This window comes from Sus scrofa, chromosome 1 (genome assembly GCF_000003025.6).
Source record: "Sus scrofa isolate TJ Tabasco breed Duroc chromosome 1, Sscrofa11.1, whole genome shotgun sequence".
Lineage (NCBI taxonomy): Eukaryota > Metazoa > Chordata > Mammalia > Artiodactyla > Suidae > Sus > Sus scrofa.
Genome location: NC_010443.5, coordinates 181,699,093 through 181,725,374, shown reverse-complemented (window position 1 = coordinate 181,725,374; position 26,282 = coordinate 181,699,093). Strand labels below are relative to the sequence as shown.

General features: G+C 45.4%; 1 protein-coding gene across 3 annotated transcripts in view; it reads left to right on the top strand.

The window, feature by feature from the left end:
* NID2 (nidogen 2) overlaps window positions 1-26,277 on the top strand; it is a 73,987-nt gene extending 47,710 nt beyond the window's left edge. The window contains exons 9-21 of one of the 3 annotated variants that reach the window (XM_021101914.1): window positions 3,018-3,161; window positions 4,257-4,385; window positions 5,092-5,235; window positions 12,228-12,347; window positions 13,171-13,401; window positions 17,206-17,427; window positions 18,341-18,510; window positions 21,060-21,189; window positions 21,686-21,857; window positions 22,737-22,894; window positions 24,146-24,269; window positions 25,182-25,294; window positions 25,575-26,277. In XM_021101914.1, coding sequence (XP_020957573.1) covers window positions 3,018-3,161; window positions 4,257-4,385; window positions 5,092-5,235; window positions 12,228-12,347; window positions 13,171-13,401; window positions 17,206-17,427; window positions 18,341-18,510; window positions 21,060-21,189; window positions 21,686-21,857; window positions 22,737-22,894; window positions 24,146-24,269; window positions 25,182-25,294; window positions 25,575-25,585 — 1,868 coding nt within the window. In that variant the 3' untranslated portion in view covers window positions 25,586-26,277. Of the gene's footprint in view, window positions 1-3,017; window positions 3,162-4,256; window positions 4,386-5,091; window positions 5,236-12,227; window positions 12,348-13,170; window positions 13,402-17,205; window positions 17,428-18,340; window positions 18,511-21,059; window positions 21,190-21,685; window positions 21,858-22,736; window positions 22,895-24,145; window positions 24,270-25,181; window positions 25,303-25,574 lie in introns of those variants that run through there. The other 2 variants (XM_021101930.1, XM_021101921.1) reach the window with 2 other exon arrangements.

The window sequence follows — 26,282 nt, the reverse complement described above, 5'->3', positions numbered from 1 at the left end:
TCCCCTGCTCCTGCACCCACTTCAAGGCTCAACTCACCAGTTGAGGGGAGCTTGGGCAGAGCGCCATGCACTGAAGCTGAACGGACTGTTCCTTTAAGGAAAACCACTCTTCCCCTCTTGATTAAATGAGTAAATTAGTTCCAGATCCTCTGTCAGAGAGTCAAGCTGTTCAAGGGGATGAGACAGAAAATGTCTTAAGAAGGATACAGCTCTTTACTTACCATAATAGGAGAAAAGCTAACGAGGCATAGAGAATGAAGAGCCAAACACTTTTAGAAATGGATTTTTAAAATAGTGTTTTTGGAAACCAGATTCTGAGCACAGGACTGTAGGCTCTGAAGGGCTGACACTTGATTTAAAGCTCTCCTGTCACCGACTTGAAACAATCATTTTTGAACAGTGAGTTCCACATTTTTTTTGTTTTGTACTGGGCTCTGCAAATTAAGTGGCCATGTTTTCAGTGAAGTCTCTTTTAAATCAGTATGAGGTGATTATGCACATTTTCTCCTCAATTTCAGGTAAGCTTGTATCCTGTCCAAGTTTGCAGGCTTACTTTTGTGCTGTTTTTTTTTTTTTCCTTTCAACACTTCACGGGTTTGGTAAGCTCCTGACATTATGTACACTCACTAGTCTCTGCTGGAATGTGTCACGGTGAACTTTTGATGCTGGAAAGTACTGAACAAAAAGGCGAGGCATTTGTGTTTATAAACTGAAAGCATTCAAGGCTCACTTCTCCCTTTGGCTGGGAAGATCTGGCATTTGGTACAAAATCTTCGTCCTACGTGTGGAAGATAATAATGGAGGATGATCAGGTTCCTGTCTCCCCGGGCCTTGGTGAGGACATGACCCTGTTGTTCTTAACTGCAGGACACGCCAGGGACTGACTTAGGACCTTGGCTGATTCCATTAAGTTAACCCCCCAACCACAACCCTCCTGGCAAGAGATCTAGGGGGGGAGGGATGGGAAATGTCCAAGGATGCAAGGATGGCTGAGTGGTTTGAGGAGCGAGGCCTGTGCTGAGGCACTTTAAGTTCATCATGTTTAAACAGGCCAGAGCCACCACTGGTCCTATTTTCTGGCAAAGGTTCTGTTATTCCAGCCAGCATCACTGAGGTGAACTGTGGATAAACCCACAGCCTTCCTTATTTCCACATCCTGATGCAGGGAATCAGTATGAGAATATTCCGCTGCAGCACCACACATGGTGTTTCTTATAAAGTGATAGGAGTTTACCAGAAAGCAAAGGTGTCCCATCAGGCACTCAGCCAGGGTACCCCATTCACAGCAGACTCAGAGGAACCTGGAAGGGTCCTAACGTGGGCAGGGCAGTGGCTCTGGGCAGTGGCCAGGCATCCTAAGGAAGTCTACTTATGAGGCAGGTGGCAGTAGCAAGCACTTGAGTCTGGACCAAAAGCTACTGGGGGAGGCCCACCCACATGAGGTGGGGGGTGGGAGATGTTAATGAGCCAGAGTGAGAGGAGAGGGAGTCCGGGGGGGAGGTGGAACGAGGAAGTTAAAGCCAGTGGAACTGCCAAGGTCCGACTGTGGATGTCTGACTGTGGATGCCTGGCTGCTGGTTTCTGGGGCAGGAGAGAACCATGGACAGCAAGGTAGGACTTGTGTACCAAGCTGGCTGTCAAGACAGAGACCCCAGCCCAGAAATTACATGATCATAACTTAGAAGGAGCCCTGTTAGAGCAGGGTGGCTTGATGAGAGCCTGGGAGTTTTGGGTGGGGCTCCTGGAATCTCTTGGATCTAAGATCGGAATGAATTCAAGGGAGAGAGATGAAGCTAAAACCTCTGCCCCGCTGAGGAGGAAGGAATGCAGTCAGTGGGGCCTGGGTTGGCTTGCCTGTGGGGGAATCGCCTTTCACATGCATGGCACTGGGTTTTCTTAATTTTCTTCAGCAGTGCTAGTGGCATTGTTTTTACTCTCATTTTACACCCGTGGAATCAGAAGTAAAACAAAGTGCCCAGAGTTCATAGATTCATCCAGTCTGGGCAACTGGGATTCTCTCCAATGCCACCTTCTCCATGTTCTGGGCATAGATTAATGACTTCATGGAGCTCCTGTGGTGGTGGATGTAACACAATAGTGGAAAGCATGGATGGGCTCTAGAGCCAGACTGCCCAGCTCTTTTGACCCATCCACCTCTTCTGACTGTGTGACCTTGGGCAGGTAATGTGGCTTCTCTCTGCTGCAGTGAAATGAAGATGATGGTAATACCTTCCATACAAGTAAAGCCATGAAGATTTAATGGCATAATACATGTAAAGGGATTAGAATAAGTGCTTAATATGCATTACTATTACACTCTATCTAGGAGTAAAGTTCTTTAGAGAAGATTTCAGATGTCACCACTACCTAGTGGATGGCTGGAGCCATGGCAGGGTTTATCCTAAAGAACAAACACTGCAAAAGTCATTCCTATTGATTTGGCTTCAAACATCTTAAAAAGGCAAGATTTTCTCATTAATTGAGTTTTGACCCATAGTCAAAATCAGGGAGCACTTAGTAAGAGACTGCCCAATTTAGAGGCAGCAGTTTTGAATGTGAGTCCTTGCTGTACTGCTTTCTGGCTTTGTGAGCTTGGGCAATTTTTCCAGTTCCTCTCACTTATTTTCCTTATCAGTGGAAATTACCAATAAAAGGAAGGACAGCCTGCCTCACAGAATTATCCTGAGAATCATAAAAGAACAAAATGACAAAAGAACTTTTAAATAAGAGGATGCCACCATGTTGGATATTTTTATTTCTTGGACATAGACCTACCATAAACAAGAAAAGATCAGTTGTCTATAGAGTAGGCAACGGGAAGCTGTTTGGGACTTTCAAACTGCAACACAGATAATCCACCCTCACTTTGGATGTTAATCCTTTAGTAAGGTCACCAGGTGGTCTCCAAACCAAGTGTACCGCCAGTTCCCAGAACTCGCCCTTCTTCCGTCAGTGCCATTCTCTTTATGACAGCCAGATGGTGCTTTTGATTTTTTATTTCCTCTCTTCCCATGCAGGGGACTCAGAGCCCGCCCCAGTGAATCCATGCTATGATGGGAGCCACACGTGTGCCACCACAGCTCAGTGTCATCCAGCAACAGGTGTAGACTACACCTGTGAGTGTGCATCCGGGTACCAGGGAGACGGCCGGCGCTGCGTGGGTAAGAGCCATACGCTCTCCTGTTCTTTTGTAGAGCCCTCTGCATTAGGTCTGTAGAAGACAAGTGTCTGTCTGCTTTGTCATCTCCATGGATCGAGGCGTTTAGCAGCTGCTCATCTAAACACAATTATTTAGGAACTAAGTCTATTCTTCTTAGGTTTAAGAGGATAGTTTGGAGGTGCGAGTATTTGGGGCTAGGGCTCTGAAAACCTTTGTCTATGGCAATGCCTGGATGGTTTGCTTTTTTTTTGGTCTTTTTGTCTTTAGGGCCACACCCACTGCATATGGAGGTTCCAGGCTAGGGGTCCAATCGGAGCTGTAGCTGCCAGCCTACGCCAGACCCACAGCAACTTGGGGTCTGAGTCACGTCTGCGACCTACACCACAGCTCATGGCAAAGCCAGATCCTTAAACCACTGAGCAAGGCCAAGGATCGAACCCATGTCCTCATGGATGCTAGTCAGTTTCATTAACTGCTTAGCCACAATGGGAACTCCAGTTTGTGTTCTCTTTTTTTGCTTTATTATTTTTTTAATCATTATTTCCCCAATACAATTTTTTTTTCTACTGTACAGCATAGTGACCCAGTTACACATGTATGTATACATTCTTTTTTCTCCCATTTTTAAATGTTGTGATTTTAAGGCTGTCTCAAGTATTTTTTACATTTATTTTAAAAAGTACCTTTTTCTGGCTACCTTCAGATTTCAGACATTCACTTGTTTCTTTCACCTCTTGCATCCTAAGAAGCAGTAGTGGAAATTTCTTTATATTTTAAAAGAAAAATGGTTTTGCTGTATTTTTCTTCTAAATATTCAGAATGTTTTAAATGTTTAAAAAATTCTCAGCATATTTGTTCAAAAACTGTCTCCCTGGGGCCCAGACTTGAACGGCTTGAAATAAATGTTTATTTTGATGACGACCTGCAACATGCATCTACATCTGGTGCTTAGACAGCCTGCACTTTGACTCCTGTTTAGTCTACAACGGCTAGTCCCACTGAAACCTCTTAGAGGTGAGAGAACATGGAGTTGCCAGACCCTCCACTTGTGGGACCCTTGATTTAAGTGGCCCTTTCTGTTCTTATTCTTTCTTAGATGTAAATGAATGTGCGACTGGCTTCCATCGCTGTGGCCCCAACTCTGTGTGTGTCAACTTGCCAGGAAGCTACAGGTGTCAGTGCCGGAGTGGTTACGAGTTTGTAGACGACCGGCACACCTGTGTCTGTGAGTGTCCACACCACGCTCTTGGTGGCCAGAGTCACACTGAACCTTATTCTTTGACCTGTTACTCTTTCCTCTTCTGTACAGAAGCTCCGTTGTATGGTTTTCTAGAAAATAGACAATTGAGATCAAAATAACCAAAATCTATGGCTCAGTTTAACCCTGTTTAGTGGGTTCTTGGTTTTGTTTGTTTTGTGTATGTGTGTGTGTGTGTGGTTGTTGTGTTGTTTTTATCTAAATAGATATTTTTCTTTAGGATGCTACTAAGTATATTTTCATAAACAGGTTTTTATGAAGGATACTTAAAGGTAACTCGCACAAGTAAGGGGTAGAGCAAGTATTTTCTTTTTGTCTTTTTAGGGCTGCATCTGCAGCATATGGTAGTTCCCAGGCTAGGGGTCAAATCAGAGCTGCAGCTGCCAGCCTATGCAACAGTCATGATAACACTGGATCCTAGTGTTGTAACCACAAGCCAAGATCAGCACCTCACAAATTTTAATATGCTTACAAACCATCTAGGGGTCTTGTTAAAATTCCAATTCGGATTCACTGGCCCAGGTCTGGGGCCTGAAAACCTGCATTCTGTGTATCTCCCCCCACCGCCGCCCCGCAACCCATGATGTCAGTGTGCAGATCACACCGTGAAGAGCAGGGCCCACCCATTCACAGGCCTAGACTCTGAGGCCTCCTCACCTTCTTCTCTTTTTAGTGATCGCCCCACCTCCCAACCCCTGTGAGGATGGCAGTCATAACTGTGCTCCTACCAGCCAGGCCCGCTGCATTCACCACGGAGGCCGCTCGTTCAGCTGCGCCTGCCTGCCTGGTTATGCCGGTGACGGGCACCAGTGCGCGGGTGAGTACCTGTGAGTGGCTCAGCCACGCTGAAAGTCGCTTTGGATACACATCCCCACATAGCCAGGGCCTCTCAGAAACCTCTCCCCTTCCTTTGACTCACACAGACCTGGGAACTGCCAATAGACAAAGAGAGAGGTGTCTTGGGTCAGAAAGAGGGGCCAAGGGTGACTGCCCTTGGACCAGATTGTTGAGCATGTATGATTGTCCTTGACGGACATGGCATGTCAGCTCATAGCCTTCTGTCCCTGGAGCTTAGTGTGGGCAGGAGGGACATGGATAAAGTTACATGTTATCCTGGGAGGAAGTCTCCAACTTCCAGTCTACTTGGTTAACAGCTTAACTCATCTCTTCCAGTTGTGCCTGATTTTCAGTTGCTATTCCCCTCCTTGAAGTGGTATGTACAGCCATCTCTAAACATACATGCAATTCTATCTTGGTAATTTATTTCCTCTCTCTCTGCAAGGGGAGAGGGAAAGAGAGAGACAGAAGAAAGAAAGAAATCCACAGATATAAAAAGGTATTGATGCATACCTCAGTAATCATAACCTTTCTCCCAGAAATCTAACTACCTTTAAGATTTCATTTGCATTTTATAAAATCACTAAACCAGAATACAGGACTAACTGTTCAAATTTAACTTAGAAATGTGTGAGGCTGTTACTGAAAAACTAGTCGTAACAGTCTTAAGTGCTCATGAAGGGGGATCACTATGACTGTAGAGAACATTCTGTTACTGTATATCAGTACTGATAGAGAGAACAGTTGGTAAATCTACATCATCCACAGTCTTCAGAATGCACCCAGTGACACGTGATTGAACTGGAACTCCATTGAATGTTGTCTGTCATACACACCAGTTATGGTAAAACGAGACACTGAGAATCAGAGGATGGTGGGAAAAGGATCGGTTTGAGGAATGTAAACCTAAAACTCAGGGAGTTCCCATCATGGCACAGTGGAAACAATCCGACTAGGAACCATGAGGTCGCGGGTTTGTGATCCCTGGCCTTGCTCAGTGGGTTGAAGATTCAGCATTGCCATAAGCTCTGGTGTATGTTACAGATGGGGCTCGGATCTGGTGTTGCTATGGCTGTGGCATAGGGCAGCTACAACTCTGATTGGACCCCTGGCCTGGGAACCTCCATATGTGGCCCTGAAAAGACAAAAAACAAACAAACAACAACAACAAAAACTAAAAACACCTAAAACTCAGGCTTTCCCTCTCTCCTCAAATTGCTGCTTGCATCTGCCCTGTACACCTGGGCCCACTGAGCTGATTTTCTAAAAACTGCCTTGTAACAGATCCAACAGCCCGGCCACTCGTTCCTTCCTTGCTGGATGTTTGATTCTCTTCCTCTACCCCTTCCTTTCCCCTCTGGTTTCAGCAGGACAGGCCGAGTGGACCCCCAGCCTTCAGCCATAGTTACAGACAGAACAGACCTGTTAGGGCAGCACAGCCCTCTGCTCCTTTCCAGATGTGGGGGCTTTTTAGGATTGTCTGAATCTGGCTCTTTAGTCAATGTTTCCACTTGTGCTTACAGAAGCTCTGCTGTGTGATTTTCTTGAAAACACTGTTTACATTGAAATGACCCAGAGCTATAACTCGGTTCAACCCTGAGTGTCCCGCCCGCCCCCAAAAAATACCCCCAGTACTAGACAGAGCTCGAGTGTTTCTCAAATTCAAATGAGGTAGATTTCTAATTCACCAATGCTTGTCCCACTGGACCAGCCAGAAAGCTCCATCCCACTTGGTCGATGCTCTTTGCAGACAGAGGTCCCCCTAGGCCTGGGGGTCTGGGTGAGGCGCACAGACTCCTCAGGTTCCTGCTAAGCGTCCCCCCCCGCCCCCAGTGGGAATACTGCTTTTTCCACCCTTGCGGAACTCATCGTTCAGCATGATTTAACACACTAATGGCTCTCAGAAATGAGAACGCACGGAGAAAAAAACTTGTCAGTAGAATTTCCTATTTAAATATCTGGCTGCTCAGCTCAGCAGAGGTGGCATTCAGAAATTATTTCATCCCTTAGGTCTTTGGTTTAAAACAAAGAAGTTGAAATCAATTGTAGCTTAGATGTGGTAAGTGTTAAAATCAGAATGTTAATGTAGGTGAGATGCTTCTTGGCCTAGTCCCTTCTAGAATCATTCTGTCTTTCTTCTTTTAACCGTTTTTGGTCCTGTACGGCTTGAGTTACCTTTTGAGGTCATATTAGGACCCTGAAATTAGCTACTTTTCCATGCTGGGAATTTAGGAATATAGGCTTGTCGTTCTTTGTTTTTGCTGTCCTTTTGCTGATTTCTGCCATTTTCAAGTGTCCCTTTTTTTTTTTTTTTTTTTTTTTTTTTTTTTGTCATTTCTTGGGCTGCTTTCACGGCATATGGAGGTTCCCAGGCTAGGGGTTGAATCGGAGTCGTAGCCGCCAGCCTACACCAGAGCCACAGCAACACGGGATCTGAGCCACGTCTGCAACCTACACCACAGCTCACGGCAATACCGGATCCTTAACCCACTGAGCAAGGCCAGGGATTGAACCTGCAACCCCATGGTTCCTAGTCGGATTCGTTAACCACTGAGCCACGACAGGAACTCCAAGTGTCCCTGTTTTATCTCTGGCTCCCTACTTTTGGAAATCCCTCTGGAATCCACAAGCTCAAAAACAGGCCAGGCCCCTCCATTGCTCCCCCAGTGTATTATTAACCTACTACAGCATAACTAACAGTCCCAAAACATAGCCTCTTAAAACAGTACACATTAGTATTATCTATGTGGCTTAGCTCACTTCTCTGCTTTAGGATCCTCACAAGGCTGTGGTCAGGGGTCTGCCAGTCCTGGGGCCTCATCTAAAGGCCCAGCTGGGGAAGGAACCTCACAAGATTATTGGTAGGATTCAGTTCCTGAGGACTCTTGGACCGAGAACCTTGGGTCCCTACTGGCTGTTGCCTGGAAGTGACCTTCAGCTTTTGGACCTGTCCTACAAGGTAGCTTACTTCATCAAAGCCAGCAGCAGGTCTGCTGGAAGATTGACAGGTATCACAAAAGTGACATCCCCTCCATATTACTTTAGTGTCCTGGTTAGAAGCAAGTTCCTCAAGGAAGGAGATTACCTAAGACCCCACGTACCAGGAGGAAGGGATCTTGGGGACCATCGGAGAGGCTGCCTCCCATTATCAGTAACCCAGTGGTTGCCATCCAAGCTTCCAGACTATGTGGGAATAGAGAATGAGTAGTCATTTTCTTAGAAGCCTATGCTGTGCTTAAATCAGGCTGGGCAAGTCATAAAGGGGACTTGCAGGATAAGTGTATAAATGTGTGTGTATTTGTGTGCCTGCATTTTTAAAGGCATGTCCCAGTGTGCAAGGGTCCCAGTAACCATACAGATAGAGAGAAAAGGGAAAAATAGAGGCAAAGTGTGCATTCTTGCAGCACACATTTGTTTTCACTCCATCAGACTAGGAATAAAAGGGTGGGTAGGGTTTTTCTCCAGCCAGTTTGTTAAAAAAACAGGTTCCCTGGGGAGGCTGCACTTGGCTTTGGTTCTCCATCTAGTCTGAGTCACTAGCAGGAATTACTTTTATGCAAGTAGAATTAAATCTTTTCCAGCTCCCCTTAGTAGGAATGGATTTCAACCCCTGGATTGGTATGAGCTGGATATTTCTCAGGCATGTTTGTCCCTGCAGATCTTGGTGACTCTGCAGGTGGAAAAGCAGATTGTTTTAAGCTGGGACCTTTCCAGGGAGGAGCAAGTAGGGTGACAGGTGGCCCATTACCCAAAGGAGGGCCTTGAGGAGAGGTACTTACACTCCTCTCTCATGGTTTCTGTCTGAAGAATGTGGATGCTGGGTGAGGTATAGTAATGTTGGCGCAGCCACGGGAGGAGCAGAATATAAGGCGTGGGGGGAAGAAGCTGATTATACTTAGAGGTCCCTGAGAGCAGCTCACTGCACGCCCCAGAGGATCACAGGGGCACAGCCAGTGGGGTCTTTGACCCGGTAAGTTGGGGTGAGAACTCGTGGGCCGGAGCCTTTGCTGGGGTCTGGAGCAGGGTTGAGGTGAATTTGCGTCAGGAAATTTCACTGGGTGGTTTGAAAGAAAACCAGGCAGGTGGGAGGCAAGGGGGGTGGGGCTGGAGTCCAAGCGTGGGATTTGTTTGGAAGGGATTTCAGCTGGGTTTGACTGTGGGCTCAGAATTAAGGCAGGTAAAGAAACGTTGAAGCACCAAAGGATGAACTCAAAATAGAGGATTTTTATCACATTTTCCAAATAGGTTTTTAGCAGCTTAGTAGAGGATAGAATGGAGAATTACACTGGGATTAAGCCATCTTGTTATCTGACTGGTCAAAGGGTTTACTGTAACTTGAACACTGCTGCCTTGACCTCAGTATTCTACCAGCCCCAACAGTGATGGTTAAGCATAAATGGCAGCCTCTTGCCCCCAGTGGCAGAACAGGAAGCTCCTCCCTGACCAGGGAGTTGAACATTTCTGCACTTTCTCCTGACACCTGCCATCCTGTGAAATTGGGAACAGTTCTCCTTTATACGAAAGCTCCACTCCCCGCCTCCGCCCGAGTCCTCAGGGTGGCCCTCCTGAGGCAGGGTTGTTGCCTGCTCTGCATTCAGCTTGAGAGTGGCTGGCTGGCGGCACTCCAGTTTTCTGTCGTGGTGCAGGCTCCTCCAAGGAGGTGTTGGGGCCTGCGCTTTGGGGAGCCCTAATTTCTCCAGTTCTTGGGGGCAGAGGTTGATGACTTGGATGCTTTGTCTCTTCAGAGACTTTCTCCCTGTTGGCTGTTGATTTAGTTACTGACTTTGGCATCTGCTGCGAAGATGGCTACTCCTTAGATCTGGTCAGAATTCCCAGGCCACAGGCTTTAAGAACAACGTAATACAGTACTTCTGGGGAGTCCTCTTTCTCTTAGTTCAAAAGTTATCACAAGCAACTGATCCTTCGATTCTAGAAATAGGCCCTGTGTCTTGAGAGTTCCTGCTTCCTGCAGTTGCCTGGGGTTCCTGTTACCAGGAGAAGTGCTTTTAGCATATGTATGATGAATAGCTTTAATTTCCTGCATTCGGCTAGATGTTAATTTTTACAGCTTTGGTTTTCTAGAATCTTCCAGGGCCAAGGAACTGGATGGGCACCAGTTTTATCCAACTGGGCTTTTGAGTTTTCCTCCTGAAGAGTTAGTGGGCCAACCTCAGAGATAATTAAATATGACAACATAGAACCCATATCGATTAGATTAGAGATGAGGTATTTGTTGTTGTGATTATTTTTATTTGGTTTATTTGGGGTTAACTGCTAACCACTTGTTTCTAACCTTGCAGTTGAATATGTAACCACTTCCCTGCCTTTGTTGGTGAAAGGAAGGTGACCCGGCAGGCCAGCCGCTCATCTGGGAAAAGCCTCTCTGGGTGGCATTAAATTGGGCTGTTTTGAGCAGTCAGGGTGTTTTGGGCTTCAGAGAGCTAATTTATGTGGACACAACTCCCCTGAGACTGAGGATAAGCTGTGTAAGCAATTACATTGCTAATTATGGCGTAAGGGTCCTCTCCCGAGAACAGAATGTCTGTGCTAAGTGTCCAGCACTGGGAACAGTCCTTAGTCACAGGAGGGTGGCTCTGTGACAGTATGGTCATAGCAAGAATCACACTGATCACCCTGGAAGAGATTTCACCTAGGTTCTGGGTGGCTGGGTGAGGAGCCACTTCTGTCCCCAGCTGATCGATGTCAAATTCACAGCTCTATATCTCCAGCTTCTAGGACCCAGTGTGTCTCTGTGACGAGCTGTGTGGAATTGATGCGATTCACATCGCCTGGTACTCCTGTTCTCTGGGCTTCATCCTCCCATCCCACGTTGTTCCCTCTTCACATATTTTAAAACCATTTTTTGGATATGATCTTGGATATGATGACTTGTTTTATTTTCAGTTGAGCCTTGATCACATCCATACCCTTTATCTTCCTTTTACTCAGGAAAACTTCCTATCTCTGAAGATGGCTCATCTCAACCACTGGCCATTGGTTTCAGCAGTTAAGATTCTCAGACTTTTGGAAGGTCCCTTGTGATACAGCAGGTTAAGGATCCGGTGTTGCTGCAGCAGTGGTGTGTGTTCGATCCCTAGCCCAGGAACTTGCACAAGATGCAAATGTGGCAAAAAAAAAAAAAAAAAAAAATCTCAGACTTTTTTTTTGGCAGGAGGTGAGGGGTCTTGCTATTGTCAGCATGTGCTGATTTCAATAAATAAAACCAATGTAAGTCAGCCTTTGTTTGAAGTTTTAGGATGTTGCAGTTTTAAGAAATAGGAAAATTTATCCTCATGGTGCCTCATGGAGAATGTTGGGACCTGAATTGTTTATGCTGATGAACCAGACAAATTGAGATTTTCTTAGGTGTTGTTTCAAAACCTCCAATACTATTTTCTCATACTTTTCTAGTCCTTCTCAAAGTGGAAAGTCAAGGAAGTTTCTGATGACTTGGGCATCCTAGGTAGTAGGACCCTGGGTGTGCAAAACTGAATGTGCTTTTGGTTAAAAAAGTATTTGGAGCCTCCCTGGGTTCCTTGAGTCTGTAAATCAGAGCTATAGGGAGATGGTGCCAACAACTAATGGAAAAAAAGCTATTATTACATGTATTTCTTGTAGTGTTACTGAAAGGAAATGAATGGTTTATAGGCTATAGATTAGCTCAAATACAATAACTTCCTGGAAGTAACTGAAGATGAAAGATACTCTAAAAGTACAGCCAGGGTTTGTTTCTCTGTGAGTGACCATGTGTTTGATTTCTACACTGAATGTAACCATCAAGCTTGCCTTTAAGGTGCCTGCGTGTTTCTGCTCCTGTTCAAGGGTCTTCGGAAGTGGACCCCTCGTGGTTGATCCATGAGCACTAAGGTCAGACAGTGGCATGTGGTGTGCAATGAAGTCATGTGTTCCTTCCTTCCCTCCCTCCCTCCCTCCCTCCTTCCCCCTCCCCCGCCTCCTTCCCTGATGCTGCAGATGTTGACGAATGCTCCGAAAACAGATGTCACCCCTCAGCTACCTGCTCCAATACCCCTGGCTCCTTCTCCTGCCATTGCCAACCTGGATACCACGGGGATGGATTTCAATGCACACCTGGTAAGGTTTGGGAGGCCAGATTAGACACAGAAAACTCCCAGCTCCTTCAATGCCTTTTTTCTACAGCTCGTAGCCGACACTTGATTTATCCGGGTCTGAGGGCTTAGTTGGTGGATTTTCCAGGCTCTGGATTTTTTTCTTGCATTATTTATGCCTGCCGACTTTAGTGATAGTTCATTGGTTATTAGCATGCCAGGAGGCCCCAGAGTCTGATCCATCCATCATCCTACTTAGTAGAAGCGCCAGTTGACTGCCTTAGTGATCTGCCTTGCCTTGATGAATACGATGTAGATGAAGTCCTGAGACAAGCTTACTGACCAAGAGTCACATGCACTAGTGATCTTGGAGCTCCCACAGTGACTGCTCTAGGAGAACTTGGCCAGCATGGTGCAATCTACTGACTGCCCTTGACCCAGAGCTTCTCAGACTTAAACTCTGGAACTCAGGGGATGAACAGAGTTTTGATTGCTTTCTTTGGAGTCTCTTAGGATTTTTGGAAAGAAGCCATGGATTTGCTGTTCGTTTTACCCAGCTGGCAACAGTATCCTGAGGACTGAGGGAGGAGCTATTTTACTGTATAACCAGCCAGGACTTACAGGGTAAACTGCAAGAATTATAAATTAGGTAGAATGGCAGGGCTAAAATAAGAATCCAGGACTCCAAAATTCTAGCACCTTGCTATTTTCCCCATGCTATCTTGTCTTCCAATTATAGGAAAATTAAAAAAAAAAAAAATTCAGGAGATTGAGGCCAGCTGGTAAAAGTTGATGAGATGTTTTATTCTTTTATTCCTTTGTATCTCCTCTGCTCTGGTCCCCGGAAGACCCCGCCTTGGGACTGAAACCCTGTGAGCACCAGCAGCGCGAGGCCCAGGCTCAGCGCACCCATCCCGGTGCCCGGCTCCACATCCCGCAGTGTGATGAGCAGGGCCACTTCCTGCCACTGCAGTGTCATGGCAGCACCGGTTTCTGCTGGTGCGTGGACCCCAATGGTCAGGAAGTCCCTGGCACGCGGACTCCACCCGGCTCCCTCCCTCCGCACTGTGGACCACCAGGTAGGCCCACTGAGAAGATCCTGGTCCCAGCATTGGCCCAGGGCAGAGAAGTAGAGTGGTGCCAACCATGGTCTGGTAGACTGTAAGCCCTGTCCAGATCACACAGACTCAGGGCCCGTTCCCATCCTTGCATAGCCTCCTGCCTCCTAGGAGCACTTGAGTGGTACGTGTACATTCGTGTTACAGGGACATAGAGGCCCGTGCATGACTGTTACAGGGCAGACTCCAGCCTCTTAGACCTGTCGAGTATAAAACTAAAAGATGAGACTGAGTGTGTAGGTCAGGCTGAGGCCACTACCCAAATCAGTTATGACATCCTAGGGAGATCTTGGAGCTCCACCATCTTGCCAGACCAGCCAGCCTTTTGTCCAAAAGGAAAACTGCTTTCCCATGTAACTCTCACTTTACTCTGACTTCTCCAGTGCAGGAAACAGTCTGAAGGCAGTTTTAATCTCAGTAGGAGGAATACACAGGACACTCGTGGGTGGATCCAGCTAGTTTTCTCTAAGCTGGTACTGCCAGACCACCACGTCAAAGGGGAGTCACTCTTGCGCCTGCCACCTTCAGAAGAGGAGCGGCAACCTGTTTTGTTAGCCTGCCACCCAAGATGCTGATGATGGGCATGCTGATGAGGGGCGTGTCTGTTACTGCCCAAGCACTCCTGTCTGCGTGGGGCATGGTTACCAGGCGCTCACAGTTCATGCCAGATGCAGGTTGCCAAGGCAGGTTTCTGCTCCTTGCTGAGTTGTTCAGAGATTGGAAGAACTTTTTTTTTTTTTTTTTCCCAATACAGAAGAACTTGGTTCTGAAGAACATAGGGTTGGTTTGATATCCGTTTAGCCAGAATAATTCCTATACATATCCATGAGCTTGCTCTTCAGAGATGCATTTCTACTATTGAAAAGGGTTCTGTAATTACTACTCTATGCTTTTTTTTTTTCCCTGCACCCACAGCGTATGGAAGTTCCAGGGCCAGGGATCAAATCCAAGCCTCAGCTATGACCTACACCACAGCTGAGACAGTGCTGGATCCTTAACCTGCTGCACCACAGAGGGAACTCCATCTTGGCTTTTAATGTATGAGAGTAAGAACCGGAAAAATACCACCAGTGTTGATCCTTTTAATAATAAGAATTTATGTTATGGCCAGGACATGAGTGGTTCTAAGATTCATATAAGTAAAAACAGGTAGTGCTTGATCCAGATGTATAGGTACCCTTGTTTTCACAGTGAAACTCATAGTTCTTCTCTGTCCCTATTTTTAGGACAAGATTTTATAGGTCCAAAAAAAAAAAAAGAAAAAAGGAATACATAAAAATTCTGTTTGACTCATGCCTAGTCTTTAAAGTCTTGGTTCTAACCCCAGCTGGGATTTGAAAAAATCAGACGGCTGGGAGCTGTCTTAAGGGAAGGGTTCAGAATTCCATGAGATTTATTAAGACAGGCATGTGTTAAGGACAGTGATCCAGAAGGGAGCCAAGAGAAGGAGAAGTTAATTACAAAATGAGACACACGTTCCTTTGTGCAGACTCTTTCCCGTAGCCAGCCTTCTCTTTTGGTGCTGGCTTGGCCTTGGCTGTCATTTCTGACTAGTCTCATCTGCATAATGGGGTCAGCTTTGAAAGGAGTGAGAACGCTCTGTGCCCCAAATTTAAAAGTATTAAAAACCCTGCCAACCAGAAAGAGAAATAAATCCATGGTTGGATTGAGAAGTAGCCTCAGACAGAAATGAGAGGATGCCCATGGGTAAGTGACACAAGATACCCATTTCCCAGAAGCTGACTGTGCCATGTCACCTTCCAGACAGAGATGTACCTCACTGGGTGGTCCCCAAAACTGAGCGTCCCTCCTCTAAGTTTGAACTGTGGACATGGGTGGTGCTGGGTGTTTCTGCAGGGAGTCCCACCTTGGGATGACGAGTGCTTAAGGAAGTGACATTTCCTTCTCTGGGTCCTTTGAGTCACAGCTGGGTGAGGAAATCAGTCTTTCCTTCTCCACAGTGTTTTAAAAAGAACTTTGCTTCCAGTGGGTCATGAGCTATAGAGACAACCTGAAGGGTGTCAGCTTCCCCTAAACCTGGCGAGTCTTGGAGTTGTGCTCCTTGGGTTTGAGCTCTGAGGGCCCTGTTCACCACCTTCCTGCCTTCCTAGAGGAACTGTAGGTGCTGGGGCCCAACTGCAGTGTTTCCAACTGTTCTTTTTTCTTTTTCTTTTTTGTTTTTAGAGCTGCTCCTGCAGCATATGGAAGTTTCCAGGCTTAGGGGTCAAATCGGAGCTGTAGCTGCTGGCATAGCCACACAGGATCCAATCCTCATCTGCGACCTACACCACAGCTCACGGCAATGCCAGATCCTCAACTCACTAAGTGAAGCCAGGGATCGAACCCGTATCCTCATGGATACTAAGCAGGTTCGTTACCACTGAGCTGAGACGGGAACTCCATTTCCAACTGTTATTTGAAGCTATTGGAGGTTATGACCAAAGGAGTGACATGAAATGACTTTTTTTTAAGGGCCTCTTTCTGACTGCGGATTGAGCTTATGCAGTGGAGTAGGGGTGGGGAAGCCACTAGGAGGGCCAGCTGTAGGAATCCTGGCATCAGATGACAGGGGTGGAATGTGGTGAGATGGGATGATATTCTGAATGTACCTTGTAGGTACAGTGGACATTTTTTGACATATTAGACATAGAAAGTGAGAAAAAGAAGGCAGTCAGGGATGACTGACGAGGCCTGAGTGATCGGAAGAGGGAGGTGCTATTTACTGATAGGGAAAAGTCTAGGGGAGCAGCTTTGATGGGGGAAAGCAGGGCCTGGGTTTTGTTAGCTCTCTCCTCTGAGATCTGTGACACGTCCACCTGGTGGTACAAGTAGGTACTTGGCTGTATGATTCTACAGACCACAGGCGTTGAGGAACACCTTCTATTTAAGTCCCTTTAGGTAATCCTGTTTAGGATGGGGCACAAGTTAACTTCATCAGCCTGCAGCAGGGTCCTCTCAGACAGAGAACTGCTGTGTTTGGGATAGAGCCTCTGGGGGAAAAAACTGCAGGTAGAGAAACTGCTGTGCAAAGGAAGCTAACAGGCATTTAAGCTGGGAGGGGCGGGCAGGATGGGGAGGGATCCTGGGAGAGGAGCAGCCAGAGCAGCATAATGGGCAGCTGGAGCCACAGAAGGTGCCACTTGAGAGAAGCCTGGCGCAGGGTGGCCACGTAGGAGCTGGAGTCTCACAGTCAGCATCAAGTTGTTTCTCACCACCTCTGCTCTGTAACACACTAATCACAGTAAGTTTTACTTTTACTCAGTATAGTTCCCGGATGGACAGATACTCAGGGCCATGTAAGTAGGGCATTCGGTAATCCTTCCTAAGACACACTGGCCAGTCTCAGGATGTCCTCTCAGATGCAGGTCCTACAGTTTGAAGCAGGTGGGAAAGAGTAAATATTGGCCTTAAACATCATGTAGGTCACTAAGTCCCCAAGGAGAGTCCCTGCCAGTGCTGTTAGCAGAGGCCCCTCCCCAGGTAGGGTGAGCCCTGCACCCCAGATTTTACCTCCTCTGTCCTTTGCTGATGTGGCTGGACCTCGAGGGCAGCCCTCCTGGCCCAGGGAGACAGGAGCCTCAGGTTACTCCTTCTAACTCCCTGGAACTTAGAACACTTTGCTGTAAGAGTCCAGGGTCTTGGCTAAGGCTTTGTTAATGGACACCAGGAGGAAGGAGGCCAGGAGGCCAGGCGTGGGGACTCGAGCTACATGCTACATTCTGTCCTTGGCTCACTATCAAAGGCTTTTTGTCCCCATCTGCTCAGAGCCCACCCAGAGGCCCCGGACTGTCTGCGAGCGCTGGAGGGAGAGCCTACTGGAGCACTATGGCGGCACACCCAGGGACGACCAGTACGTGCCCCAGTGCGACGACCTGGGCCACTTCACACCCCTGCAGTGCCACGGAAAGAGTGACTTCTGCTGGTGTGTGGACCAAGATGGCAGAGAGGTGCAGGGCACCCGCTCACAGCCAGGCACCACCCCTGCATGTAAGCATGAGGGACAGCCTCCCTCCCCTTTGCCAGGACACTGCCAGCTGTGGGTAAAGGTGGGGAAGTCGGCGGTGAATAGGTCCGATGGAGGGAGCCGCTCTCATGTCACGAGGATTTATAATCTGGTCCACCCAAGATCCCAACCCAACGTGGATTTATCTTTTTCTTTCTTTCTTTTTTTTTTTTTTTGTGTCTTTTTGCCATTTCTTTTTGCTGCTCCCACAGTATAGGGAGGTTCCCAGGCTAGGGGTCCAACCGGAGGTGTAGTCACCGGCCTACGCCAGAGCTACAGCAACGCGGGCATCTGAGCCGCGTCTGCAACCTACACCACAGCTCACGGCAACGCCGGATCCCTAACCCACTGGGCAAGGCCAGGGATTGAACCTGCAACCTCATGGTTTCTAGTCAGATTTGTTAACCACTGAGCCACGACAGGAACTCTGCCAACTTGGATTTAATGTTTGGTTTTGTCATTAGCAATTTCTGTAATTAGAACATCTGGAACTTGGTTCAATATGCAGTTCCTCCCCTTCTCCAGTCCAGGGTGAAAGGGGACACATGTCACCCTGAGGCCCCAAAGAGAAGCTGACACAGTACTGGCTGGTTTGTTCCCCTTTAAAAAAAAAAAAAAAAGAAAGAAAAGAAAATGCTCTGCTTTGTTCTGAGGAAAATGTTTTGTTATCTTCCTCCCAAGTAATTGGCAGCGATTTACATAATTGATCCTTGGGAAAAAACCCTGGAAATTAGAATTTCTTTTAAGGAACATCTGGAGCACATCTGTCCAGGGTAAAGAAATTTTGGTGTTTCTGGAGGCTCTGGTACGTGGGAAAGTAACTTTTTTTCTCCTCTCCCCACCCACCTTTTTCCTTCCTTCTCTGCTCCCCACACCCTCCTCCTTGTTCCCACACAGGTATACCTACGGTCGCTCCACCCACCATGCGGCCTACACCCCGGCCTGACGTGACCCCTCCGCCTGTGGGCACCTTCCTGCTCTATGCCCAGGGCCAGCAGATCGGCCACTTGCCCCTCAATGGTACCAGGCTTCAGAAGGACATGGCCAAGACCTTGCTGTCGCTGCATGTAAAGTGGATTTCTTCCTGAGGGCTTTCATTTCTGGGCAAGCCCTGGGTGTGGGAGGTGGGGGTCTTTGGGGCCGCAGACCTCTTCTCGAGCCTGACACAGAAGCAGGAACTCTCTGTTGCAGGGAGTCACCTCGGACTGACGAAGGCTACTTTTTCCAGTTGGTTCATGGGGTTTTGGATACGTAGAAAGGGAATTTCAGAGTTGTCAGGAAATTGAGGCAGTGTGGGAAAAGGACAGGTTTGCCCCAGGCCCCAGGGTTCTCTCCAAGCCAGACATCTCTGCAGAGATCCTGGAAGTTAACCAATGATGGTCTCATTGTTGTAGCCTCCTGCCCTCTCATTTGGTTCTGCTGACCAGCCTCTTTTCTTATCTTTTCCAACACTGTCATAGATGAAAGTTTTGGGAGCGTGATCCTGGAAAGAAGTGGACAGGGCTTTGCCCAGGGGGTGCTGGCTGCTTCCTGGGCCAGTAGCCTCGCTATGGTCAAGGCACTCCATTTTGGAGAAGGGGATTTCTTCTCGAAAATACAGAAAAGAGAAGGGGTTCACCAGAAATGCACTGACACTTAAAATAGAAAATCCCCTAATTCTATTTCTAACCTTTACACTCCAAGTACTTGATTTTTTTTTTGGGGGGGGTGTCTTTTTGTCTTTTTAGGGCTGCACTCAAGGCATATGGAGGTTTCCGGGCTAGGGGTCTAATCAGAGCAGTAGTGCTGGCCTATGCCACAGCCACAGCAACACCAGAGCCGAGCCATGTCTGCGACCTACACCACAGCTCACAGCAACGCCGGACCCTTGACCAGCTGAGCGAGGCCAGGGATCGAACCTGCAACCTCACAGTACCTAGTCGGATTCGTTTCTGCTGTGCCATGATGGGAACTCCAGTACTTGATCATCTTTCAGGAAGAATAAGTGTCTGTGTTTACATTTATTTCTGATAATGAACAATACCTATCCGTCCAAGAAAGTTTAGAAGTAGTGTTCAGAAAAAGATCTGGGGTTTTTTTTTTTGTTTTTCCTTTAAAGATTTGAATTTAGTGTGTTTCCAAACACTAGGTGCTGTTTTGTAAAAGTTCCTCTAAAAGAGAAAATCGTTGCCATCTCAAGCTAGCCATCTATTTATTCTCGCCAAGTCAGATGGCTTCACTGCATCTCTGAACTTGCCCCTGATGAGGGCAGGGTGGTGGTGGTAATAGTGGTGGACTTGCAAAGAAATGGAACATGGGTTAAAGCACATCTTGTGGAAATTTACTTAAACTTCTTTTTTTCCTCGACGAAACCTTGAAATCATTACATGAGTTAATGGAAGCCCATATGGATGTGCACCCTTGCCAGAGACAGATGACTTTTCAAGTAAAACTGTATTTGACCTTCTGATCCTCCTAAACTTCCCCCTTTTCCACAGGAGCCTAATCTTGCCTTGTAGTTTCTTGTACCGACTCCTTTTCAAGCAGCCTAGGCCAGGCTGGCCCAGGAGACTTTGTTAGGCAAGCAGGGAGCTGGCGTGACCAGAGGGACAGCCAGATGGCCTCTTGATGTTAGCTGTGAACATCTGCTGGGCTTCTCAGAGCAGGAGTCTGGGTTGGAAACTGAATGAAGCAACCCCTGTTCAGAATTTTGGAAGGGAATATCACAGACTCAGCATTTTAAAAAGGCTGCCATTTATTTAGCAATAAGGAAGGAGGGGAGGCCTCCCTAGCCAGAGGTGGGTGACACCATTCCCCGGTTCCATAATCCATCAAATCATGGACTTTGTTTTACATAAGAGTACAACCAAAGAATTGCTTTGTAGTAAGAGACAGATATGGGGTACAGGTGGCTGCCCCTCAGGTGGCGGAAAAACCTCATTCACACGTGAGAGGGTAGATGTTACTACATATCGGCAAATTTTAGAAAGGCTTTTTCAAAAAGTGTTGATAGCACTTGAGAAAGTCAGTTTTTGCCCAGTGAAATATTAGGAACTTACTTTGCTGAGACTAACATTCATTGTCACTGAAGGGACTGAATTGTTAATGAAATCACTTTTACCAACAGTAATAATGCTTATTGAAAGCTTACAGGATATTAATCACTGATTAGGATACATGATAGGCATTTATGCCATTAATTTTTTGGGGGGTGGCAGGGGGCATCACACACAGCATACAGAAGTTCCTGGGCCAGGGATCAAACCCATACCACAGGAGCGACCCGAGCCATAGCAGTGACGCCAGATCCTTAACCACTAGGCCACCAAGGAACTCCTATGGCATTAATTTTTATGTAGCCATGTGAAGTAGGTACTGTCATCTTCATTTTGCAAATAAGGATACAAAAACATATAGAAGTTAAGTAACAAAGTCACAGGGCTGGTAATGGCCAAGCCTGGCGCTGGCTCCAGGTCTGCCTCCATTACCCAGACACCTAGCCCCTGTACTGAGCAGCCCATAAAACCATGATGCAAGGTTGTTGGCTGCAGCTATGCATGGGTAAGGCAGCTGAGCATGAACTCAGAGGAAATGCAAGGAACCCAAATTCTTTCACTTTTGTTTTTCGGTCACAAAGGGCTCCATAGTTGTGGGAATTGACTATGACTGCCGGGAGAGGATGGTGTACTGGACAGACGTTGCTGGACGGACAATTAGCCGTGCCAGTCTGGAACCAGGAGCAGAGCCCGAGACCATCGTTAACTCAGGTCAGCAGCTCCACCCAGAAGACACTTTCCGTTTCATTTCATTCTTCCAAGTCCAAGTTGTTTGCCTGTTTTATGCCAAAGTCTCCCCTCTATTTTTATCCAATAGGTCAGGTTGCAAGTCACTTTACTGAGCTATGCAAAACCAGCCCCTCTGTGAATCAACACCTTCATATACAAGGAACAAGAAGGTGACCCTTCTTGAAAAGACTCTTAACAGAAAGGGCTTGCAGCAAAAATTCAGGGGGTGGTCCCCATTGATGCTGCCTGGTGCCATCAGGCTGTGGTGGTGGTGCAGGGGGGTCTTGTTAGGCTAGAGGGAACTAGCAGTGGCAGGAAGAGTAACAAAGGATCTGTTCCTCTGTTGACCTACTTTCTTTAATTTAGAAACTCTCAGGACATTTTTTTCCCCAACTGTTCAAACACTGCCCATCTCTCTGCTTCAGGTATACCTTTCATAGCTGCAGATGCGCCAGTCCCACCTTTGTTTTATTTCCAGGTCTGATAAGCCCCGAAGGACTTGCCATTGACCACTTCCGTGGAACAATGTACTGGACAGACAGCGGCCTGGATAAGATAGAGAGGGCCAGGCTGGACGGCTCTGAGCGCAGGGCCCTCTTCCACACGGACCTGGTGAACCCCCGCGCCATCGCTGTGGATCCAATCCGAGGGTCAGCTGGGCTTCCCTAATTCTCCTCTGTATCTGTAGATCTTCATTTGAAACCCTTGGATTCTAAGTGCAATGTAGGAAGGGTCAGAACATGAGCGTGAAGGTTCGGATGTGTTAACAGTATTCCTTGAGGATCTACTAGGTGTCAGGCACTCTTTAGGCAAGGACAAGGTCTGTCCTTTCATGGGGTTTATATTCTTCTAGGAGGAAACAGGACAGTAAGCTAATGAGTCAACAAGGATATCATTAAGCCTGTGATGTGACAGAAGAATGCAAGGAATGATAGAGTATGTGATGAAGAATGATAGAAGAATATGCTGAAAATGCCGAGTATGTGGGAGGGACTGGGGGCGGGGGTTACTTTGGATCAGATAGATGATGGGGCTAGGCCTGAGATGACATGTCAGCTGGGATGAAGTGGAAGCAATACTTTCGGAAATCCCAGAGTTACTCCTGCAGTAAGGTTACCAGTGTTAAAAGGCAAGAGTAAGCAAAACTCAGACACTAGATTTGTCATTTCTCTGGCCTTATTTCCACCGTGGCAGTAGTCGGGAGAACAGTGTTCCCTGTCTATTGTACCTACCAAGGTCAGCTGGGATATATAACTTGGTCAGTGTTTCAGTATTTGTTAGAACCAGGAATGATTTCTATACCTTGAGAAACTCTTGTCAAATTTAATGGCACTTTTTCCAAACGAAATTCCAGAGCAACCCTTCAAATCAGTAAAGATAACTTCAGCTTTCATTTTCAGCATTTCTGTCTCGGGAAGTGTTTTTGACTCAGAAATGCCTAATGAAAAGCCTCAAAGATGGTTCTGAAATTTGGGTTCTATAAGTTGAAGAAGGTTTATCTTTCTCTATTCCGTTTAATTTATCTACAGCAACTTGTACTGGACAGACTGGAATCGAGAAGCTCCTAAAATTGAAATGTCGTCTTTAGATGGAGAGAACAGAAGAATTCTAGTGAATAAAGACATTGGACTACCCAATGGTTTAACCTTTGACCCCTTCTCCAAATTGCTCTGCTGGGCAGATGCAGGTAATACTACTGATGGAATGCAGATAGAGAACTCTGCACTATGCAGTGAGTGCAAGTACTCTAACAGATTTTATAATAAAACCACATTCCACCATTTAGAACTTTTGGCTTAAATTTCTAATAGTACAGCACATGAGCTACTCTTTTGGTGTAACTTCTAAAAACACTTTATAATGTTTCTTACAATGAACTTCCTGAGGTTTTGGGTGTATGGGTGTGAATTAGGTGGTAAGTCTCAGGGCTAGTAGTATGTCCAGCTCATTTCTGTACTGCTCGCCCTTCCTCCACATGAGCACTTGGCATACTTTTTAGATTTAAAAGAAATGTTACCCACTGTTGGAGTTGATAGGATTGGATAAATGAACAGGGATTACTCTTTCTTTTTGGCCAATATTATAACATTTATAAATATGACCTTAACAGTCAGTATGCTGTTATGCTGAGGACATTTCTTTGAAAAGTGAGGTGGCAGGATGGCTTCCTTCAGTAAAAAATCTGAGTTTCCAATTCCCAGGTTATCTCTTTCTGTTGTGTGATTTCATTTCTAGCACAATTGAAAAGATACTGTATGTTTAGTGTCATACTAAAGAATAAAGCTATTCTTAAAGACTTTATCTAATAAAAGGATCCATATTGCAGATGGGTCACTATTATAACCCAGCTGCCCAAAACAAGTTACATTTTTAACAAGTATTTGAAATTTAAATCAGGGTTCCATGAGAAATGTGGGACTTAGACATTCTTGCCTTGTTTAGCTATTTAAAAATCTACATTGAAAAAAAGAAGCCATGCTTCTATTTTACTTTTTTCTCTGCCTAGAAGATAATATAGTCTTTAAAAAATTTTTTAGTTAAAAGGCAGCCTTAGCCATTATTATACATTGCTTACAAAGAGCAATTATTTATCTTTTATGAGCTAACACAAACTTTGTTTTATCACTGATATAATTTCATTTCTAATATCCCACTTTGGGAGAAACTTAGAATTGCACTTACAGAAAACTGGTTTTCTTCCAAAAAAAAAGGATCAAGAGTTTAAATTCCACTAGAAACTAGAATGCTATTAAACAAACTGAAGACTGAGAATAGGAAATTTTTAGTTTTGAACTTGTATGATTCCAACGGAATAAAACATTCTATTCCTATTCTACCTTTGTTTCCTTTGAGAAGAACCTTCCACTATTTTTGGTAAAGGAACAATTTTTTACTCATGGTATGAAAGGATCTTTTTCCCTTTTCAATGTTTTAAAAGGAACTAAAAAACTGGAGTGTACACTACCAGACGGAACTGGACGGCGTGTCATTCAGAACAACCTCAACTATCCCTTCAGTATTGTGAGCTATGCAGATCACTTCTACCACACCGACTGGAGAAGGTGAGCCTGACAACACACTGGACAAGCCTGAAAACGCCAACTCTTCTGGAGGACAGACCCACTTGTTGTACCATATGTCACTAAGTGACTTTAGTAATTAAGCCCTCTGCTGGAATTTTCATTTCATTCTCTCTTCATTAGTAGATAACATCATTCAAGAATTACTGCTTTTAAAATCATACTTCCTTATCACCCAGAAATTTAATGGTATTGCTCACATGTAGCTTAAAATGGCAGTGCTATTAGGTTATAAACTGTCCAAAAAGGAAGCGTAGCTTTAGTCTAAAGCTGATCTTCAGAGAATAAAAGACTACTTTTAATGGTAGTACTGTGAGGTATCTTATATGATTTAAATTTGATTAAAAAAACACAACATGGACATATTAGTTGTCCCCTGGGAGAATGAAAAATACTGTATCTTAGTTGTCCAAGGAGGAACTGGGAAACAATAAAAATAGCTAGCTATGTCGTTCTACCCCATCTCCAGCAATTTTGATTTACTTGATCTGGCATGAGGCCCAGGCACCAGCATTTTAATAGACCCTCAAGTGATTCTAGTATTTAGCTAGGGCTGAGAACCCCACTGATTTGGACAGTGGCTCTCATTTTAGCATGGCCTCAGAAATTATCTAGCGCTCTTATTAAAACATATTGGTCAGCATCATTCCAGAGTTTGAGTAGGTCTGAGGTGGAGCCCAAGCATGTGCATTGCTAATAAGTTCCCAGATGATGCAGGTCTGAGGACCACTTTGAAAACCACTGATGTAGACAAATTTCCTTACTCTGAGTCAGAAGTCATTGGTTAAATTTACAAATATTTTCTATATGTCTGGCAGAGATTTCTCTTTTATTGATTGACTTTTTCCATCCAACCTTAAACCCCATGAATTCTCTCTTCCTTTCTGTCCCCAGGGACGGTGTAATATCAGTAAATAGAGACAGTGGCCAATTCACTGATGAGTATCTCCCAGAGCAGCGATCTCATCTCTACGGGATAACTGCTGTCTACCCCTACTGCCCAACAGGTAAGTGAACATGCTCAGGCTGCTCCTTTGGATCAGCCAGTAGAGAAGGGTGGATCTGGTGACAGATCACCTTGGCCTGCTGCTGCTGCCACCAGTGAGAACCACTCTGAGCTAGAAAAGCTAATGGCCAACACATGGGGCTAACTAGTCTACTACCTTAAGCTAGCTTATTTAACCTTACGCAGAAAAGTCAATTAGTCAATATTTCTTTCCCCCTTTAAAAGACCTGCAGTAGCAACTCAGATATAAAACACTCATACACTGTCCTTTCCCCCAATAGGAAGAAAGTAAATATGGTATTACAAAGGACTTGAGTTTACAATCGGAATCTGGACCCTAAAGAACATTTACTGCGAACAAAGGTGAAGAAAGTGAAAAAGGAATTGGCCATTAGAAGTTTTTGGACATACAAGATGAATATTTTAAAGCAAAAAGACTAAGTATATTTTGTGAAAAGTTTATACCTCAATCTTTACTACTGTATTTTTAAAAACAAAAGTTATTTCAAGTTTAAAAAAGGTAAGAGAATTTTAATTGTTGCTTATTAAAGCAACTTTTTATAAACATTTGTATCATATTTAAAGGTCAAATCCATTCAACAAGAACCAATTAGAGCATGTTAAGACCCTAAATCTGATTTTTAATATGGATTCTTTCTGGCCAAGAAATTAAAGCACACGTGATCAATACTAAAGATCATAAACCTTGACGTAGTTGGAGAAGGCTATGCAGAACTGATGGGGAAGAACCAACTTATTTAAAGTTTCCCACAAAAGTTCTAAGATTTTTTTTTTTACCTCTGCATCAGTGCATTTCTATTTATATTAAAAGGTGCTAGAATGTTTCAATTTGTATTTTCTGATCCTGTTAAGTCCCTCTATAGAATTACCCACAAAAATTACATTTATATATAAATATCAAAGATGTAACAGTTCTCAAATTTTCTAGATTACTCCAATAAAATATTTTAAGTTTTCCTATGACTTAT